The sequence below is a fragment of the Salmo trutta genome, chromosome 21 (genome assembly GCF_901001165.1).
Source record: "Salmo trutta chromosome 21, fSalTru1.1, whole genome shotgun sequence".
Lineage (NCBI taxonomy): Eukaryota > Metazoa > Chordata > Actinopteri > Salmoniformes > Salmonidae > Salmo > Salmo trutta.
In genome coordinates this window covers 21,169,321-21,182,824 of record NC_042977.1, presented here as the reverse complement: position 1 = coordinate 21,182,824, position 13,504 = coordinate 21,169,321, and the positions used below count along the sequence as shown (strand labels likewise).

The 13,504-nt window shown below is 39.0% G+C and overlaps 2 protein-coding genes across 2 annotated transcripts in view; both read right to left on the bottom strand.

Moving 5' to 3' along the window:
• Nucleotides 1-4,047, bottom strand: part of LOC115156916 (nuclear receptor coactivator 2-like) — a 36,829-nt gene extending 32,782 nt beyond the window's left edge. The window contains exon 1 of the mRNA XM_029704738.1: nt 3,917-4,047. The gene's annotated coding sequence lies outside the window, so the exon portion shown is untranslated. The remainder of the gene's footprint in view (nt 1-3,916) is intronic.
• A 1,193-nt stretch (nt 4,048-5,240) lies between these two features.
• Nucleotides 5,241-12,967, bottom strand: lactb2 (lactamase, beta 2). The gene is made up of 7 exons (XM_029704737.1): nt 12,663-12,967; nt 12,330-12,493; nt 12,038-12,161; nt 11,585-11,763; nt 11,118-11,266; nt 6,452-6,539; nt 5,241-6,348 (listed from the first exon to the last, which is right to left on the bottom strand). Exons 1-7 carry the CDS (start codon nt 12,782-12,784, stop codon nt 6,302-6,304), a joined length of 873 nt encoding a protein of 290 aa, XP_029560597.1. The 5' UTR covers nt 12,785-12,967; the 3' UTR covers nt 5,241-6,301.
• Nucleotides 12,968-13,504: the final 537 nt, after the last annotated feature.

Genomic DNA, 13,504 nt, shown 5'->3' with positions numbered 1-13,504 from the left:
GATTTCTGCACAAACTATCAGAAACCATCTCAGGGAAGCTTACTTGCATCCTCACCAGGGTCTTGACCTGACCGCAATTCAGCGTCGTAACTGACTTCAGTGGGAAAATGCTCACTTTCGATGGCCACTGGCACACTGGAGAACTGTCTCAGGCAGATGGCAGACAGCGTATATGGCATTGTGTGGGCGAGCGGTTAGCTGATTTTAACGTTGGGAACAGAGTGCCCCATGTTGGCGGTGGGGTTATGGTATGGGCAGGCATAAGCTACGTACATCTAACTCAATTGCATTTTAATCAATGGCAATTTGAATTCACAGCGATACCGCGATGAGATGCTGAGGCCCATTGTCATGCCATTCATCCGCTGCCATCACCTCATGTTTCAGCATGATAATGCACAGCCCCATATCGCAAGGATCTGTACACAATCCCTGGAAGGTGAAAATGTCCCAGTTCTTCTATGGCCTGCATACTCACGAGACATGTCACCCATTGAGCATGTTTGGGATGCCCTGGATCGACGTGTACGACAGCGTCTTCCAGTTCTCGCCAATATCCAGAAACTTCACACAGCCATTGAGTGGGAAAACATTCCACAGGCCATAATCAACAGTCTGATCAACTCCACGTGGCGGAGATGTGTCGCAGGAGGCAAATGGTGGTCACACCAAATACTGACTGGTTTTCTGATCCCCACCCCTACCTTTTTTCAAGGTATCTGTAACCAACAGATGCATATCTGCATTCTCAGTCAAGTGAAATCCATAGATTAGGGCCTAATTAATTTATTTCAATTGACTGATTTTCTTATATGAACCGTAACTCAGTAAAATCTTTGAAATTATTGCATGTTGGGTTTATATTTTTGATCAGTGCAGTTAAAAGATCACATTTGAGATCTAGCTAATGATTAGCCCAATAGGGCAAATGCAGATAGGCTGAAGAATGGGATTGCCTATTTATTTATAGCCACCATGCTGCATCAGTTGGGCTACAGGTGATAATGTTTATTGCTAACAGCATACCTGATCAATATGTTAAAATTATTTTATCAAATCATTTTACCAGTAGCCTGTTAAGGGGGTCATTTCTGGAGGTATAAATTATATTTTCAAATTGTGTCAGCATAGTTTAATTTTCATTCATTTTAGAGTAGAATGTCCTTTTAAAAAGTCCCCCCCCGCTATTTTTCCCCCCCAGAGGAAACACTGTACTCTCAGCCTATAAAAACGCACGCACACGCGCACAGGAATCGATAAATTGAACACGGCAACAGAAAGTGCTTCAAGTTGAAGACTGAGTATTGGGCTTCACAGTAAGAGATGGAGAACATTTCATTCCACGAGAGAGAGACTTACATTAGTCACGTGAACGCAGCTTGGAATGAACATTCAAGGGCTTTGGATAAATGAATCATACTGTAATAGTACACACTACCTCTCATAATCAGGTCACATAAGAATGGATGTATACAATTTCTTATTTTCCATGCAATGCAATTACAGAGAGCAGGGAAAAACCCAGCAATGTCAATGCACATTTGAAAAGGCAGGAGGAAAGCACAGGGTGAGTTGGGGCATTCCATTTAAAAACATCATGCAGTGTTTCAAATATCAGACTTCTGATTATTTTGAAATAGGTAAATAAACTCAATGAAATAGGAATGGCTTATGTCTCTTTAAAAACCAGCGGACCCCCTTTAACGTGGGATTTTCAAGTTCAGGTTAAAGGCTCAATGCAGATGCTTTTATCTCAATATCAAATCATGTCTGGTTAACAACTAAGTACCTTACTGTAATAGTTGTCCATTTAAAATTGTAAAAAATATATTTTTGGCAACAACAAAAAAACTTTAAGCAAGATTTTTGCTAGGACGGTTTGGGAGAGATCTCAGTGGGGAGGGGGAAATTATAAAGCGCTAGTTAGCTTTGTTATTGGTCTATTAACTAAATTACCGCCTGGTGTAATCACCAGGCAAGCAGAAACTCCAATGCAAAACCTGCTGATTAGGTCCTGTGTAGATTGTATTTTCAACTAGTAACTATCATTAAATGACACTGATACATTTTTCTTCATACTTTTAGTGTTCGTTTCATCAACTGTTGTACAATGAGATACAAACCAGCGGAAAAACTGCATTGACTGCACTGGGCCTTTAAGCCTGCAGAAACCTGCCAAAGGAAAAACGACACTGTCAAGTCCCAAGCTTCATCCCGCTCCTCTGCCATTGGTGCAGACATTATTATATTGCTCACATGGTTTGCTGATTCCAAGTCACTATGTCTGCATTTACATAGGCAGCCCAATTCTGATATTTTTTTCACTAATTGGTCTTTTGACCAATCACTTCAGATCTTTTAACATCAGGGCTTTTTCAGAGCGGATGGGATCGGTCAAAAGGCCAATTAGTGAAAAAAATATCAGAATTGGGCTTCCCGTGTAAATACAGCCAAAAGATCACTCGTTGGGAAAGCAGATAAACTCATAAAGGCTCTTAATGTGTACAGCAATGCAATCCCTTCTAAATCACTTACTGTAATGCACTGTGTTAGAAGCACATGCCAAGCCTTCGGCATAGCCTACTAAACATGGCAAATTTAAGGGCTAAAAAAGGCTCTAAAATTATAAGCAAAATAAGATATTCAAAATAAACTACAAAAAATATTAAGTTGGTTGTTATCGCTGTCAACGAAATGCCGCTGTGTAATGCAATACCTTTCAAAGTTCACTACTCTGTAAAACAGCAGAGAACAAATAGGCATTAAAGGGCCAACAATGACCACTAGTCTCTACCAATATATTCTAGACCATTAGGTCTAGATCCAGCTTTTTTCATCCAATCTTTATTTTTAAACTAATGGCACTTTGAGTTATTGGGTGAGATTTCACTATGGATAACATGCACCTGCCATATGGTCAACCTTCTGCAGGCCAATTAATTGGTGGCCCACTGGCCCTTCTCAATGTTAACTGTATTTGATTTTGGAGCCATTATTCCATGCTCCTAACACTTTTTACTAGCATTTCAAAAAAATGAGTCATCGTGATTCACGCATACAGAGTAAAACAGGTTCTCACAACAAGACAAACAAAATAAGACTCCGATATTCGTTTTAACTGTTGAGTTACTACTGGTGATAGACACTCAAACCATCAAAACTTAGGTTACAAGATCTCATTACCAAACTCAAACGAGTTTTATTTGAGAAATGTGTAACTAACTCTATGGTGGGAGAAATTGTTAAATTAATTTCGCCATATGACGTCACCGTCAAAAGGTTGATGAAAAGTTAGGGTACTTTTTTTATGATCTCATACCTCTCAACGTTACACCTTTCCGATCGCAGGCATTTCTAGTTGTTACACAGTTGAGGCTAAATAACAATCGGAAATGTGGTGCCGAGCTTGCTGAGGATTTCCTACTTAAACTCGTAAACCACAGTGACGTTTGGTTATTCAACCGCAACTGTTATTTTGGTTTCAATAAGTTATTTTGCATGATGCAGAAACCTCAAACTATGTGCAGTTTACCATGTTCGCTATCGGCATGTCGTGCAATACCTTCAAATGAATCTGCCAAAAATACATCTCCTTAAACTTTTCTATTTGAAACACAGGCTATGTACTTACAAACCAAAAACAATGTATTTAAATGGCTTCGTACACACATTTTAAGTTCAATGTCATTGAATTCTCAGCAACGCTTCACAACAAAACTAGTCTGGCGTTAAGAATCATCCCCGAGCCATCTAAAGAAATATCTCGCTTCAGACAACAAGCGACAACGCCGCTTCCCAGTGTTCAGACTAAACTGACATTACGGATTCTATAGCCTACCATATATTTTATCTAACTGCACACAAAACACACTTCTTCACGTCAAAACACATCCATTGTAAGTTACTCTCAACTTACCGTAACTTGAAATCCCATAAATGCAAACTGTTATGCCAGGACCTTCGAAATCGGGAAACGGCAATGTAAAGGCACTGCCGCCATGTTCCTCTGCGATGACTGGCTGCTTGTTTATCTTACCAGTAGTCCTCCCCCACACGCGCAGGGCATCAGCACTCATTACCACAATAGACTTTGCTGCTCACAGAACAGACGGCGAGAATGATGACACTGCAGCCAGCCATAGTAGCTAAAAGCCAGACACAATGCAATGAATGCCCGGTTAAAGTTTGTTAGCCACAACTAAAGAGGATGTTTACACTGCATTTTTTACTTCAATAGGTTGCCATAGTCCTTCCTTGTTTACTAAAATAAACATGACATTATGAAGCCTTTAAAATGTAGCCTAGTCTACTAAATAGTAAACACCTTTTTATTTAGGCCTAAATTCATTTTAATTTGAGTAAAAAAAGAAAAAATTATTCAGGTTTGTATTTCATAATGAGTCAATTAACAAGCTGACACACAAACACAGTAAGCTAGTGCCTCTCTTCACATTAGGATTCTTTTTCCTATTTGGCACGGTTAAAATGTCTCGGGCAGATGTTCAAACGTTTGCACTGCTCACAAATCATATCCTCTGTCCAAACCCTCCATGGACTAGAACTGATTACACTACTTACATCACCCATGTCTGCCTTTATAGCGGCCACAGAGCCGCACTCACTAATTGGCCACACCTGCTGTTGATCAAATAAATTGTTAATGTTCCCCCATTAGACTGAGCTAGGGAAAGGTTTCGCGCATATGGAAAAGAGAAACTAATTTTAGCCACGTCTGCCTAATGTCTTTGCGCTTAAGTATTGTATATTGTCTTTCAAGCTGTTTCATATCCTTTTCTATACCCTATAAAAAATATTTTAAAAAATATATATATATTTACTTAGAGGGATTTCAGGGGATGTAGTTACAGACAGACAGTTTATAGGGAAGAGGCCTGGCAACAAAAACATGTATTTGGCTGCCTATGACATTCTTAAAATCCCAAATAAGTATTGTATATTGAAGCGCAAAGAACAGTGGAAGGCAATTGGTCATATCTTTTCTTGAATGGTTCTCTGCTTGTGGCCTAAATACAAAATCGATGCCATTATGGGCTGACATTCTACTCATTGTCCACAGTTCAGTTATTGCCTCTCCTTGATAAACACTGCCACCTAGTGATGATTTATTGGTATTATAATCAGTGGCTTTGGCATTAGCATTGATCATTGCCCCAAAATACTTCTTTGTGTATATTATTGCAAAGGCGGTGAATGATATGAAGGATAACTTTGAGTACCGGTTTGTTTTATATTGAAAAACAATGTGTTTATTAGACGGCATCTGTACATTTTACATTATAGATTCATACAGTTTGATCTGGGTTTCTCAATAGAAAAATCTGTTAAATCTGGGTTTCTCAATAGAAAAATCTGTTAAATCTGGGTTTCTCAATAGAAAAATCTGTTAAATCTGGGTTTCTCAATAGAAAAATCTGTTAAATCTTGGTTTATGAATAAGAAAGGAACAATACGATCACTTCACAGGGTTTAAATGTGCTTCATCTTAGTTTATCAGAGTTAAGCTGTCCACAGTAACATTCTGAAAGCAGTTCAACTCATACAAAAACAATGTATGAAATGTATGCATTCACTACTGTAAGTCGCTCTGGATAAGAGCGTCTGCTAAATGACTAAAATGTAAATGTAATAATGCCCAAGTGTCCAAGATCAGCATATTAGCAATAATAATAATAATTGTGGGGCTGCTTATATTTGTCCTGTTACACACTTGTATACGTTTGTAATGGAAATGTGTTTCTTGCATATCCCAACTCCCCCTGAGCTGCTGCAGGAATTGGGGTCACAGCCAGGGTCACCAATGGAGCAATTGGGGTTAAGTGCCTTGCTCAAGGGCACAGCAAGATTTCTTACCTTGTTGGCTCTGGGATTTCAAACCAGCAACCTTTCGGTTACTGGCCTAACCCTGGAACCTTGAGGCTATCTGTCGATGAATGAGGGGTATAAATCAGGGGTATAAATCAGGGGTACCCACCAGTGCATTTGCAGCTCCCTATATTGATGTGCCACATTTTAAACACCCCTTTAGCTGTCTTCAGACATAAAGTACAGACATTAAATAATTGCAGTGCTATACAAACATTAAATCATTGCAGTGCTATACAGACATTAAATAATTGCAGTGCTATAAAGAATTACAAAGTAAGATTCTTGCAAATACTCTTTACTTCACGTCAAACAAGCTCAGTTGTGTGTGGGACAGGGAAATGTGAATCACTTGAAGATCACGTGTCCTTTGTTAGGGATGTCATTTTTCAACAGATAAATCAGATTAAATCATTGATCACAAATTACTCTTCCATTTGTTGGTGTGAGAAGAATCATCACTAGCTGAAAGAAAAATAGTAAATGAAAAAATGTTAACTACTGGAAAATGGTAATACATTAACCGAATGGTGTAACATAATGTAATGTAAGTGAAATGAAGACATACCAACAGTTATCTTCCCCTCCTTCTCCAGTTTCTTTAGGTGATGCACAAGGTTCACCTCTGCAGCTCTATGCAGATGTTCAGGTGTCTCCTTTTGCAGAAAAGTACATTTTACAAGGTGGGTTACAAAGTAGATTATTCATGGCAGAGGTTTTCAAGGGTGCAAAAAGTTGGACCCGTTCCGAGGTTTTCCCACTCGACCCGATATGCATAAACTATATTTTTAAACTGAGACCATAAGACAGTCAAACCCATTCCGAAAAGGCCCCTTGAAAAAACATACCAATGCAGATCCGAGAGTAGAAAGAGCGAAAAATAAACCGACCAGGCGCTGCCAACACCATCAATAAACAAGCAATATTGCCCAAATCATCCACAGTTACAGGTCCTTAAAACCTACCTATAACAAATTACACCAAAAAATATTAATCGCCTTTTGATGTGTAGCATATTCAAAACTTTGTAGCCCATTGTTTTAATGGTTTTTACTTTCCTAAAACAATAATTGTCCACCTCATGGTTCAGCTGTCAGAGATTTGAGCACCAAATGCACCAGGCATTGCATGTATGGGCCTATAGGGTTAGGTGTCCACTGTATGATATTAATATTTAAAAGCAGGCACACGTGAAGTGAGCAGCCAGAACCAGTTTCAGCTGGACATAAGCTATATGTTTTATTGAGTTGCAATTGGCTGACACAGATAATTCAGCTCGCGTAGTTCCCATCACCTCACACACATTAAATGAACAGAGGACGGGTCCAATCAGGTCTAGTCGGTAACTCAATTTTAATTGCACATACACGAGACCCGTGGCAATTATATCAGACCCGACCCAAATCCGAGACAAAAGTCTGAATTTAGGACCCAGACCTGGTCGGATCTCAAAATGTTGGGTCTGTTGGACCCGTGAAGACCTCTAATTCATGGGTTGCACCTTTGTCAACATTCCACAGCAACTGCAGCCATATTGATGCTCAAAAGTAGAACAGGGACTAATGACTTTGCCTAAATTACACTATAGGGGCTTGGGAATTATGATGACATTGCTAGTACACAGAGTATTTAGTTGGAAACAACTTTGCCATTATCATCATGTTGTCAAATTTACTTTAGACAGATGTTGTCATTAGCTAGCAAAGTTCGTCAAATCAAATTTTATTTCCATCACATGCGCCGAATACAACTGGTGTAGACTTTATAGTGAAATGATTGCTTATGAACCTTTCCCAACCATGATGCAGAGTTTAAAAAATTATATACAAAAATAAACTAGTAACTAACACGAGGAATAAATAAAATACACAAGAACGGTATTTGGTATTTTATTAGGATCCCCATTTGCTGTTGCGAAAATTTGCAGCTAATCTTCCTGCTGTCCACACAAAACATGAAACAATGGAACTATATACAGGGAGTAACAGTACCAGATCAATGTGCAGAGGTATGAGGTACTTGAGGTAGATATGTAGACGAAGGCACGATAAAGTGACTAGCAAAAATAGCACTCAAAAATAGCTAGCAATGCTAACATTAGCTAGATAAAATCTGGAGATCTCCCCTCAATCTTAGCTAACTACTGTAGCTAAGGTTATACTGCATCTAGGTTTTCCTACTAATTATTTGCCTTCTTTAGAAATGTCAATGTTTTCAAGTCGCAGTAATGCACTTTTGATCAAATCTTCATCAGTCCTAAAACAAACATTTAAAACAATATTGTGATGCAACGTGCAACCCATATAATTCTATAGGCAAAGCAGTGTTAGTAGGCTTTGAATGTTGTAACATTCTTGGGTCAGCATCTACACATACCGTATATCAATCTTATGTTACCAAGGGATGTAACCAAAGGACGTTCAGGACCTGGTTGCATAAAACACCTTAAGTTAACTTTAAGGGGAAACTTTCCCCTTAAAGTTAAGTCACTTGCACAAAACATTTTAAGGTGAATTTCCCCCTTAAATTAAGTGAAAAAGTTATTTGCCCACAAAGTCCCTTAACTGCTTCATTCAGTATGGATATCAATGTAAACAGCATTTGTGGATGTGAATGTTGCTTTCATCTGCTCTGGTTACAAAAGTTTGAACATCAAAAAGCTATCTACTTAGGTAAACAATGGAACATGCACAATCCATGGCTATAACGATAGCTGGATAATTACAGTGGTTCCTCTTTTAAGTTGTGTCATACTGCAGCACACCTTCCGGGCTGTATCAGAATTCTATGGCACGTTATTTAATTGTCAGCCATTTTTAACGTTAATGCAAGTTAGTGCTAGTTTGACTACCAGAGGGCATCTTTGAGAAGCTTTTGATAGTCTTCCATATATATTAGCATTACTAGAGAATTTAAAACCTTTTTTGTAAGAACATAGTATATGGAATTTATTTTAAGAAATTTAGCTTAATTCATTTGATTAATATTATGGTGTTTATATTCCAAGAAAAATTAACAACGAACCCTCAGGGTTTCCGTTAGGATGGAATGGAAAATATGGCACTGTACAACGTGACAGTCGGGAGTAGGTTACAGCATAAGAGGATTGGAGGATTCTAAATTAATATCTAAGGGGCATAACATTTCCACACCATAATTGTAGTGTAACCCAATAATCAAACGGAGATTCAGTGAAAATAAAAATTGCATTGATTTATCAAGACCAGTCCCCATGCTTGTCTCAGAGCAGCGTGAAACGGTGCTGAAATAGTTATTGCTACAAATCCTATTGCTTCTAACTTCAATATGCTCTTTAAATAAATAAGACCTACACCACATTACTCAACACTAGTGAGACTCATTTTGCCTACGGTAGGCCTACAGTATATCGAAGAAAAAAGAAATTCAATGACGTGACCCTCCGCCAATAATTACATTTAGAAGATTGGAGGATTCTAAATGAATATCTAAGGTGCGTTTTCCTTTAGGATCTGTGAGAATATCTGAGAATATCTAAGGGGCTTTTATACAATTCTAAATTAATTAATAATAATCCCTTCGTTTAAAAAGTTAAGGTACTTTGGAAAGGATTTCGTTTTCATTTAACCTAGAGTGAGTTTGTTTTTTAGAATTATTTATTTCTGGAGAAACCAAAAGCCACAATGTCCCAAATAATTAGTATCTACCTTTCCAATTACTTTCAGAGTTTGGGATTTACAAATGTGCGCTTTTCATGTCATTTTTCGTTAAATGCAGTTCGGATTTAAGTATAACTTTTGACTGACGCCTTTAGTGAGAGGTCTAATGCTTTAATATTTAATAATATCTGCCTTCCCAATTAAAATCTTTTCGCACCATTATTAGTTCCATTGTTTTAGTTTGAACGTGTAGACAGGCACTAAGAACAGCGGGAACATTTCTCTAGTCAGCGCCATAACAAATGCAATGCCCCTTAAAGTGTTGCTCTGTGCTACCCTGTGGGGCAGGTTGGGGGTCCACCCCCCCTCCCCCATGGGCTAGGTCCGTCTTCTGTGCGCTGCTCTGCGGCCCCTCCCGTGCCTCCTGCTCTCATGCCTTGAACCTCATGTGCCTACCTCTATCTCAGTGGAGAGTATATATTGTCCTGCTATAAACGTTTGCAGAATTCACAGCCTGCTACGCTTGTGAAAAACAGGGTTAATAATATATCTGTGAGAATATCCAAGGGGCTTTTATATCATTCTAAATTATTTAATAATAATAGCTTTGTTTTAAAAATAATGATATTTTGGAGATTATTTCGTTTTCAAATAACAAAGTGAGAGAGAAAAAAGGCCTTTCATGAACATGGGGTGAGACATTGTTACTAATTTGTAAATAAAGCCAGTTTGTTATTTAGAATTATTTATTTCTGTTTTTAGAGGGAGAGAAATCAAAAGCCTACCATCACCTCATGGGTCTCCCGGTCTCGGCCGGCACAGGTATTGAACCAGCATCAGTTTGCACTGCCATGCAGTGTCTTAGACAGCTGCGCCACTCGGGCGCTGAACAACGTGACTTTAGGCTACACTTCTGCAGTAAGAGCAAAATAATCCTAACATTTCCACACCCTAACTGTAGTCTAAGTTTCTCTTAGAATAAAAACCTTAGTGTAACAACAGTTTTGGTAAGTAATACTGAAGTCGTGTACAATTATCAGTTTCTATTTAGGTTTATGTAGCCCATTCATTGTCAGTTAGACACACAGTAGCGCCTTGGGACCCAAAAGCATAATCAGTGCTCTAACTCCCCCTTACGCTGGTCTGGAGCAATGAAGTGATGCAGGGTACCGTACTAAACCACAAAACTTTTAGTGGAGCAACCATTGTAGCTATAGCTACTCTGTAAACTAGCTTGACGTACTAGAAAGTAATATAAACAAGTTTAGAAAAAAGTAACTACAAGAAATGTGGTTTACTATCTTCTGAAGCAATTTGGTTATCCTGTCTTGATTGTAGAAGTTCTATTTTGCTATCTCACAAAATGAGTCAGTGAATCATGCCATCTCCATGGTAACCAGATACTCTTTCTGCCATACATGCCTCCAAACTCCTGTTCAACCCCTTAAGAATGACCTTACCTAAAGGAAATATTTGAGGGGCTCTATGCAATGCACTTGAACAATTCCCTTAGGTAAGGGGAAATGATTCCTTAAGGGAAACACTTAAGATGTTTTATGCAACCGGGCCCCTAACTTTAAGTTATAATGTACAAACCTTGTAGACGACTTTGACCAGTTCCATAGATGAAAATGTGTTCCCTCCGGCTGCCTGGAGGACACTGAGGATCTGTTGCTCTCTGAGGTTTCTATGGCTGATGTAATGCTGGATCTTAGAACCAGCGTCTTGGACCACAGGGCCATGACCTAAAGAAATGAGTTTGGAAAGAAAGTAATGTAGATGTTTTTTGTATCAAGTCCTATGCATAGCTAACATAGCTGTAAATGTAAACTAGTAATCTGAAGAGCCTCTCAAACCATGATGTTATGCGTCTTCAGACATCCATATATTTTTGTTCACTGTGCACTTATTCACACACTCTACGTCCCAATTGGCACCCTATTCACTATTTAGTGTACTACCAGGGTATATGGACAAAATTATTGCACTAAATAGGGAATAGGGTGCCATTTGGGACGCATTCCCATGAGTTTTAAGAATTGTTTTAGAGCTCAATAACAAACCTGGGTATATTAGGTCAGCCTGTGAGTCCAGCAGAATTTGCAGAGATTTCATATAGTCATAGAGATCTTCAAATACGGCTGTTCCCTCCCCCAAAATACAGTCTCCTGAGAAGATGGCCTTCTCTTCCTCCAAAACAAGGGCCATGTGGTCATCTGTGTGTCCTGGGGTAAACAGGACTCTGCGTGCGCACACACACACACACACACACACACACCCACAGTTATACATACAGCCATAATAAAGCTTATGCACTTCACAGCGCTTGACTTGGACTGAGATAGGTGCCTGTTTATATTGAGGTGCAGAAGCTTCACAATACTTCTGAGCCAACATTCTATAAGATGAATAGGAGATCAAGCAGTAGAATGGAGGTGCCGGTCCTCAGCTCCGGTAAGCTGCTGCCCAAGTCAACCACTGGCACTACACTATTTACACAGTAACGTTACACTTACTTCAGTGTGGCCCCCTCAGTTTCTATGACGTCTCCATGTTTCAGGTAAGTGTACGTCTTACTTGATCCTATTCTTTCGTCAGTTGGGGGAGAGCGAGGGAGTTTGCTTACTTGTAACTCAGAACCTGTGTGGAGAAATAAAAGCACAAGGGATGTGTGGGTTTCTGAGTCAGCGTCAACAAAAAGCACATAACGCCCTGGATCAGACCAAATAGGTCTCTGAAGCTGTCAATCTGTGGCTGACAAAATGAGACAGTTACCATTGTCAGGTGTCACATCCATGTGTCACTCACTTCCAGTAATGTCCCTGCAGATGTCGATCACTCCACCTGTATGGTCGTGATGCCAATGGGTGACAATGATCTCCTGGATGGCAGTGTTGAACTGGCTCAAGGCTTGTTGGAGACTGCTGATGTACTCAGGGACGGCAGGCTCTCCTGTGTCTATCAACACTCGCCTTAAAACAAGAATGGTCTGTTAATTTGTGTAGTTTCCATATCCATAACACTCTTTCAATAAAATTGTACTACATTAGACCTTCAACTGCAAATGGATAGGCACGCATGTGGCAATGCTGTCCAAGAGGGGAAATGCGAGGCTAGTACATTTCCACAAAACGAAAATACCTTTTCCCCGTTCCAACTAAATACGTATTGGTTCCTTGTAGTGTCATTGGACCAGGGTTGCATCCCAGGATTCGCACAACTCTGGACGATAGCTGCTCGATACGAGGGAGTATTGCACTCATGGCTCACGATGCAATCAGGTACGTATATCAATTCTGCTTATGTTAGTAACTCAAAGCCCCGTGCATGTGAAAATAAAAACTGTAGCCCAAGACCCTGAAGTTATAAATTAGCTTTGAACTTCACCTCTCCGATGTAAATAAACACTGACCTGGAGTGGATGATTACTTCCTGTGTGACGTGACACCTCACCTCGTTTCAAAATAAAAGCCTAATTTTCCAAATAAAAGTGTTTGCTAAAAAGCTTATTTTTCATAAGTCATAACAATTTAGCCTCAAACTGCAAAACGATTGCATATCATTTCATAATAATTATAGTACATCGTAAATACTGGCCCCCCAAAAAATATATATTTTTTTTTATAGATGGCAATGACAGACACAAGCACGAGATGGTAGTAACTGAGCTAGGTCAATAGGTAGAGCCATTGTCAAATCTTATTCAGAGGTACATGGTTAATCAATTGTCTATATCAGTATGTTGTAGATAAACTGTAACAGGATAATAAGATAATCACGATTTATGAGAAACACATTTGCACATTTCTCTGTAGAAAAAAAACAAGAACGACCGTTTTCAGCACAAACTGTTGAAAACAACTATAAGTTATGTTTGTGTGAGCATTTGTTTCTTCCCAGCTTAAATATTTCCTTGGGATTGTTTAGCCTCTCTAAGTGTATTGACTTTAATTCTTCATAGTAAGTAAAGCTAAATGATTTTT